General features: G+C 42.9%; 1 protein-coding gene across 2 annotated transcripts in view; it reads right to left on the bottom strand.

Annotated features, from left to right (window-relative positions):
• Positions 1-705: 705 nt before the first annotated feature.
• The window catches only part of LOC138260785 (cathelin-like), a 211,905-nt gene continuing 203,954 nt past the window's right edge, over positions 706-8,656 (bottom strand). For both annotated transcript variants that reach the window (XM_069209238.1, XM_069209239.1), the window contains one exon: positions 706-2,282. In XM_069209238.1, coding sequence (XP_069065339.1) covers positions 2,124-2,282 — 159 coding nt within the window. In that variant the 3' untranslated portion in view covers positions 706-2,123. The remainder of the gene's footprint in view (positions 2,283-8,656) is intronic.

Genomic DNA, 8,656 nt, shown 5'->3' with positions numbered 1-8,656 from the left:
GTAGTGAACGTAATGGAGTTGATGGGGGTAAAAACAGCATTTCCCGGGACATAAACAAAGAAACAGGACTGAGTGACAACAGGTAAGATCTTGAGACCACATAGAGTGTGTGAATCAGGTATAAGTAAAAAATAAATGTGAGAAAAAGCCATACATTCTATGTGCCCTTGTGTTTTTGCCTTCTGTTGTCAGCTGAGGCCTGCTGAACAGGCCATGAGCCCCATGAACTCTGTTAAAACAATATGTATCTGCCATGTTATCAAAGCTCCTACTGCTATAGGCCTCGGACTCGCCTCAGTGTCAGCCTTTTTCAGAACACCAGGTTGAAAATGTGGTCCATCTACAGCTGTTTAAGCACGTCCTTGTACATCTGCAGTATGAATAAAGTATAGCAACTGAGCTCGTGAGGGGTTCGTGGTGGAACAATTAGCACATGTTGTTTCGTCTCCAGCCAGTCTTTTAATCAGCTTGTGTGATGCACCAAAAATAAGTCCGTTTGTCACAGATCCCATAACTTTCGATAAATAAAATGTTTCCTAGCTTTTAACTTGGACCTCAGGTTTAGGTAACAGCCATTCTCAAAAACGAATCCAGTGGCTCTAGGCAGTAATTAAAGGACCACAGTATGGGCACTGAAGGGTATAGTGATTGTGTTGACGTGGTATTTCAGGGGTAATTAATTGGCATACATTACAAACTGCGCAGAAATTAAAATTGTTGTGAAACACTGCGTTCTATTTTATTTTCGCACACAAGACTGCAAAAAAGGTAATTAGAAAAATGTCGAACTTGACAAACCATGTATTTTCCCTTGACTACATTAACAATGCGAAATATGACTCCACATCCCAATTTGTTGCCTGTCTTCAATGATCCCTGTCCCATTTGAGTTAAAATCAACATACTGTATTTACACACATGCACACAAACATTGCCACACACATGTACATATTTACGATAGCACACCAGATGGGTTTAGAATTAGCAATTACAATTATTTAAGAACAGAACAATTGAAACAGTTTGCAGCTCACAGCCCTCTTTTGTACTCTTGGATTCAGGTATCACACAGGTAGTTCCTGTTGAGGTGCCTACAACTGTTCTCATTCTCTAAAGTGCCTCAAATGGCTCAATAATTTAATTCCCTGAATACATAAGATTTTCGAACTGTCAGGTAATATTGTCACTCGATTTAACCGCTTTCACCAAATCAACTGGAGAAAGCACAAAAGAGACGCTGAGCTCCAAGAAGTTACAATTAAGTACAATGTGTAACAATAAGATTACTTGAAATATCCATGGAACTTATGGAATTGTACTAAATCTCGCTGGAAGAATCACTAATATTTCAAATGAGCCAGAAGTGCTGAGTTGAAGCCAAAGTTTCCTAGAACAAAAGCAAATATTTAGAATGAAAGATTATCTATGGTTTAAACATAATAAGTGCCTAATGTGATTACTTCTTACCACCATGATCCGAAATGTTTCACAGATATTCTCCTTCTGAGATTTTGGTACAAAAGAGCGATCAGTATGCTCCTAACTCTAGCAAAACATATTTTGCAAAACAAAATGTAGTTTAAGGAGCTTCCAAAAGGAAGGTCACCCCTCGTGAGATGGTGTAGTGGGTACAGTATCCAAAGGATGCCAAAGCAGCACAAAACCACTCACTGAATGGATCCAGTTTAAGAAATGAAATTATGATTTAGATGAAAACCTCCCCAGTCTGGAACCCACCACTGTGTCAAACCGTTCTCCTCTAATCTTCTAATTTGGGCCATGCAACCAATCATGACCTTCTACTTTCGAAGCCAAACAACAACCATCTATTTACCTTCTCCATCGCCTATCAGAAAGGATGGATGCAAGGTTGCCAGGGGTTGTTTCATAGCAGTTACCTCGCAACACTCTGTTCCAGGCTCTCCCATCTTTGTGACATCTATTGTAAATATGATAGTGTTACTTGTATGTACATGTAGGTAGTGTGGAGCAAAGTGACACACTTCAGAAATTAACAAGTCATGCTGATAGAGGATGTTGGCGAGGTCACCCCCCTCACAAGCATACAATCTTTAGGCGGTGTTATAATCAGCCCGAGCTCTTATGTACAAGTTACTCATGCTTCAATCCGTTCCTGCTCCAGACAGAGTCAATCCTGCTGTTGAATAGGAGTTTATGAAGTACTGCACTTTCACTTCGGCATCCTCTTCCATCACTTGAGGCTGGCGCTTGGCCTTTTGCTTCTTTCTCTTCGGTGAAGCTGGCTTCTTGGGTTTTGGCCCCTGCAAATGTCAGACAGTCTGTTTTTAGAGCAGGAAGTTTCACATTAACAGCAGCAAAACAATACCAAGGAGCTAAGTAAGGTAATGGTACAAGCCTTTGCTTGTGGTAGTAGTAGAAGTATAAGGATTGTAGGACAACAATGTTTTGCCAAACGAGAGGAAAATGATATCAAGTGGGCATGGCCATTTAAAGGCCTGCACCGGGGAGGCAGATTTAAGTTACATATCATGTGAGTGTTTTAACAAACTATCATGGTTTTTATATATCGGTCTACACATACACTGACTACACACAATTGACTACCAGCATATTGTCACGTTAAATAGATTAAAGTTAAGTATGATAAATGCATACTATGTGTAGGAAAGTGGTTTACTAGTATAGACAGCTAGGTAGGTACCTACACTTGGTAAGAAGCCACAATTACAAACAAGGTCTAGTCAGGTTCTCAGTAAATTAATGCTTGCTCAACCCTTGGTAGCTTGGCCCATGAGCCAAGGCTTAACTTAGAAGACAAGTGTTTAAAGCATTTAACATCAACAAAATAAACAGTAAATAAGAAAGACACAACGCAAAAGAACACTCCAACACCAATTTATAAGAATAGGAAATATATTTATTTACCTTTAAAATGACATCAAAACAATAACAAATCAATGTAGAAAACTGGAGATATTCATTTTTAAATATTAAATAAAAAAAATGTGCTTTCTAGTGCCTAAGAGCAATAAGCACCAATAACAGGCATCTGACCGCACCTGACTGGGACAAAGTCAAAGATTGAGGCCATCGGCATTTGAGGCTAAGTCGGATACACTGAGCGGTAAGCCTCGGTCAAAATTTTACCTTCGGACTTAGGCCCTCAATAAGACCCTGGCAGTCCAAAGACCGTCAGGGCCGCTGTGGCAGCCTCACCGCCGACAGACCGGCGGTGAAGACCGCCACATTATGAAGACCGCCGGAGGTATAATGAGTCGGCTGTCTGAAAGGATTTCTGCCACTGTAGCACCTCCACGAAAACCCTGGCAGAAAGGCTGCTGGCGACATGAAATTCCTTTCCTGTCGCCAGAAGATGCCTTCCCCAACACCCCTGCAACTAAAATACCCCCCACCCCCCTTCCATGTCAGCACCCAAGGCCCCCCACACCCGTTCCATGTCAGCACCCACCTCCTACCACCCTCCTTCCATGTCAGCACCACCCTCCCGAATACAAGCACACACCCACATTCACCTTCTATACACTCATTCACCAACACTTACATACACGCATTCACTAACACAAATACATACACTCATTCACTCACACGCATTCATACACTCATTCACTCACACACATACATACACTCATTCACTCGCACCAACAGATACGCATTCACACAAACATTCCAACACACACTCACTTCAACAATCATACACACATTCATACACCACAACACACATGCATTCATACGTGCATTCAAACACCCATACACATATTCATACATGCATTCATACACGCATACACACTTACATTCACACATGCAGACAACACCCACTCACACACGCACACACAACATCCTCCACCCTCATCCCCTGTTGGACGATCGACTTACCTTGTCCGGGAGAAGGTAGTCCACCAGGGAACAGGAATAGTCACTTCCACTGCCGGCAGTGCCCCGCCATCAGGACATCGCCACGCCTTATTACTGCTCGTAATACGGTGGGTGGAGTTCTTTTGGTGTGGGGGTGATAGTGGTGGAAGCGCCTCTGCACTGCCAACCGCCAGCACGACTGCTGGAGGATTTATGCCCAATTTTGGCAGAAATCTTTCAGTACTCGTAATATCGCGGTCATTATACTGTCGGCACTGGTGGTCTTCTGGTGCCCGTGGCTTCGGCGGTCTTTGTAAAAAACCACCAAAGTCATAATGAGGGCCTTAGCCTTTATTTCAGAGCTTTTTCTCTCAACATCAAGGAAGTCTCCTCCTCAGGCCGGCTTGCAGTTTGACAACTGAGACTTGGATCAGCGCAATGTCCCAGTCAACTCCTGGAGTTGTCAACAAGGGCAAAAAGCTCTGGAGCTACAGTGGGAAAAACTCAGGCCGGGTCACGGTTCAATGATGCCGGCTTGACTCTAGACATCGGGTCAGTCACCTTATGAAACTTTTTTTTCAAGAGCTCCAAACTTCTGGATCTTCTTCAAGAAAGTCTTTTTAGGGTCTTGAAGTGTCCACAAACTTGATCCAAGGTTCCAGAAGCTCTAAGTTGCTCCTTTGAAGTCGGGGCTACAATTCCCACAATGCACCTGGTCAAATCATTAAAAGTCTACTGGATGCGGGTCAGCTAGGCTTGCTTTGCAGGACTTCATGCAGGGGACTCTTGGTAGCTGATTTGTACCTGTTGCTTACAGGGAGTTCACTCCTGAACCTTGGGAAGTAAGGCAAAGTCCTTTTTGTTGTGAAGCCCAGAGTGTGCAGCAGGTGCCGTCCTTTACAGTGCAGTCCTTCTTGGTGCAGATCAGGAGTTCAGCAGAGCAGTTCTTTTTCTAATTTCTTTCAGCAGGGATCTGAGTTACTGGGCAGCTCTTTCACTTTTATCCAGGTTTCTGGGCTGGCAAGCAGGGGGGCACCCTGACCAATGGGGTGCAGACTGCCACCTTCTATGATGAGCAATTCCCCCGAAGTGTGGCACATTTCAATTCCAGAAAGCACTGGTTCTCATAAATTCAGATAGAGAAAATCTCTCCTGGAGGTTCAGGTATGGCTAAGCCCACCCACCCACATGTATGGCTAACTTTTACCTACACTCCCCTTCCAGCCCCTCTCCTAATCTAATTGCAAGGTCACCCATCTGGCTGGGGGTGCAGGAAATCAAGAGGTCTGGTTTCTGTCCCAAGTGCCTTTCCCTCCTTTAAAGAACAGTTTGGTCATCCAGTCACCTTTCTGCTCTGGCATCTGCTGCTGCAGTTCCCCTCCCACCAGCTGGTTCCTTTGTATGAGTCCAGGCCACTTCATCCCTCATTAAGGCAGCTTGGCTCAGCCTGTCAAAGGCTGACTAATCAGGAAAGGCTGCTATAGGGCTGATTTTAGGTAACTTTAGAAAGGAGTTCAAAAACTGTTTCCCTGTAATATTTATACTAAATCTAACATTTGCAAGTTGTTGGATTTATTCTTCCTATTAATTTGATATTTTGAATAACATGTTTAGCTCACTCCTATCAAAAGTAAGACTTTATTCATTTAAAATAAATCCTTCCCATGTTAACCCATGGAGCTAATGCACTACAATGGGGAAAAAATGACAGTTTTCCTGCTTATGAGTACACTGAATCCTGCCCTTGGAGCACCTAAGGCAGACCTTAGGGGTGACGTATATTTAAAAACAAAGCAGTTTATGATTTGAACTCCAAAGTATAATATGGGCGTAATTTTATTTTTAAAGCAGCCAGCAAGGCAGGGGTGCTTTTAAAGTGACATCATACACCACAGCAGTGCACCCATAAGTGCCTTAATTTCACTGGGGTCTCAAAACCTACATGCCCTGCCATATACTAGGGACTTGCAGGTAGGTTGTCAGAGCCAATTATAATTACGCCTAATTACTATATTCCTTTTAAACAGAGCACTGACCCTGGTCAGCAGAGCCCAGAGTCGGTATCCACCGGTAAAAAAAATGGGGGTAATCAGGGCAAAAAGGATGACTTTCTCATACTATGCCTGCTCACCTTAAGAATATATTTGTTATTGACCTCAATATTTTGGCATACATCCCATGTTAGATAACATGAACTCTCCAGATCTGTTCAGTTCCTCTTTGAGAATGAGTCCGCACCAGTGCCACTGGTCTATCTGGATTCTGATTTCCCAATATGCCAATCCATCATGAGCCCCATGTGTGCTAGGGTTAACACATTGACCAGGGGACCTTACAGAAAATAATGGATTAATTGTTCCTTAAATGCACAAAAGAAATAACTCTCCATAAGTAGTGAATATAGAGCAAAAAAATCATCTTCTGCTAAGATAAAGGACACCGATTCCCTGCTTTTGATCTTGTGAAAAGGATATTTCTCAACTCTTGCTTTGCTAGTGTCATGGTGGTAGGCTGTGGTAACACCTCATCTTGGCTCCACCATAATGAGTTACAGGAGTGACATAATAATGTGATCAACAATACATATTTTGTGCTTTAACATTACTAATATAAAGGGGAGAATCTAAATTGTATTATTGAAGGTGCATTCTAGATCTAGAAATTCATATATATGTGTGCTCTAATGTTCGTTTTTAACATGCTGAAATTTAGCATTCAGGCACATTTATACTCACGTACTCGAAGTATGGTATTATGGTAAAACTGCATATACTTGCAAGATGCACTTATAAACATGTATTTTGAATGGGCATTCAATGCAATACTAAGTTAGCATACCCCAAAGCCTGAAACATTTGATATCTAGTGTCTAACCTTCAACATGGAGATTTGCTCGCTTTCCAATATTCTTTCTTTGCAGGTGCATATGTGAGAGTCATGTTGTGTGTATGTATGAAAGGCATGTTGTGTGTATTGAAGATAGTGGGGTAGGGAAGGATACTTTGGCACGGACAAAGGCACTAACAAACTTAGAAGAAAAGACTATTGCTTGTGTACCATACACCAAGAGACACTCAAGGCCGTTCTGATGTCCAGTTCATGGGATGTGAGGTTCGATGGGAGTTGCCAATTTCAACTGTGCACGTAAGGTTCAAAACTAATGGTGTGAATGACGTAGCCTTCTCGACGGTTCTGTAGGTTTAATTGGTATTCACCTAGTTAGACAAGCGCAGATTCCCTTGAGACTTGGAGGGGTAAAGACCTCTCTACTTTATTCCTTTGTGTGGCTTTATGCCATAAACCACCTCACTATCAGAACGTCCATTGAGGTTTCTGCTATGCTGACACTTTCGTATATTCCCTGAGAGTTAATTGAGATTTCCGCAGTGCTTTGTTTAGGATACTTAAATTAACTTAGGTTCTTTAATGATAATATAGGAGGACACCCAACTAATATACAGATCATCAGATTCTGTTTCTCATCTTTTGTATTGCTTTAACTAAGATTCTCGTATGTCTTATAATTATACGATTTAATGCTTTACTTCACCTTTCGTGATTCTGTACTAACATAGCATGCTTTTGAGATTCATTTACCATGTGACCCAATGGGTTCCACCGTTAATTGATTTGATGGTTTGTTTAACTCTCCTTTACCTCTAGAGTATCCTACAAAAGGTCCGTAAGCAGAAGAGAAGCAAGAATATGGGCCCTCAATCATCATCAGATAGTAGCAGAGTGAAGATGGTTTGGGTCTAGAAGTAAGGAGAGCTAGAACCCTCTATTCCACATTAGTTAGACCCTAGAGCCCAGTCCGTAGTGCACATGTCCAGAATTTGGAAGATTGGTGGAGTTCTGGAGGTTCTGGAGAGAGATGTGTCAGCAAAGAAGTGAGTATCAATAGTTTGAGTTCCAGTGGTTCATGCTTAACTTGTGGCGCTTTGTGGAGTTTGGATGTTTTTTTGCAAAGATGTTTTGAATGTTGTGCGAGTGTCGTGTTTAGTAAATGAATTTGAAGTTGTTATTGGGTCCAACGTGACCTAAGATCCTGGGATAATATTAAAAAGTGTAAAGACACTACATTGTAATTGTCAGTGACACAAATGAGATAGGGACATATCTTTGTGTGAATGTGAGATGTGGCTGGTATAGTGGATCCTAATGCACAGGGTGAATCTCTACCAATCTAAAAGATACCACGCAGGTTGAAATTTAGTTTGAAGTGCTTTTTCAATCAATCAATCAAAGAAATTTGTAGAGCGCGCTACTCACCCGTGAGGGTCTCAAGGCGCGGGGGAAGGTGGGGGGAGCCAGGGAGGGTCACTGGTCGAACAGCCAAGTCTTGAGGTTCTTTCTGAAGACCAGTGGGTCTTTGGTTTTGTGAAGGTCGGTGGAGAGGGAGTTCCAGGTTTTGGGGGCGAGGTAGGAGAAAGGCCTGCCTCCTGTGGTGGTGTGCTGGATGTGGGGGACTGTGGCTAGGGTGAGGTCGGCTGATCGGAGGTTGCGTGTGGGAGTGTGGAAGTTTACTCTTTCATTGAGGTAGGTTGGGCCGGTGTTGTGGAGGGATTTGTGTGCGTGGATGAGGATCTTGAATGTGATTCTCTTGTCTATGGGTAGCCAGTGTAGGGATTTGAGGTGTGGTGAGATTCGTTCGTGGCGGGGGAGGCCAAGGGCGAGGCAAGCGTCTGTGTTCTGGATTCTTTGGAGTTTGCGTTTGAGTTTGAGTGTGGTGCCGGCGTAGAGGGCGTTGCCGTAGTCCAGTCTGCTGCTGATGAGTGCGTGGGTGACTGTCTTTCTGGTT

This window comes from Pleurodeles waltl, chromosome 10 (assembly GCF_031143425.1).
Source record: "Pleurodeles waltl isolate 20211129_DDA chromosome 10, aPleWal1.hap1.20221129, whole genome shotgun sequence".
Taxonomy (NCBI): Eukaryota; Metazoa; Chordata; class Amphibia; order Caudata; family Salamandridae; genus Pleurodeles; species Pleurodeles waltl.
This window is presented reverse-complemented; position numbering and strand designations above follow the sequence as displayed.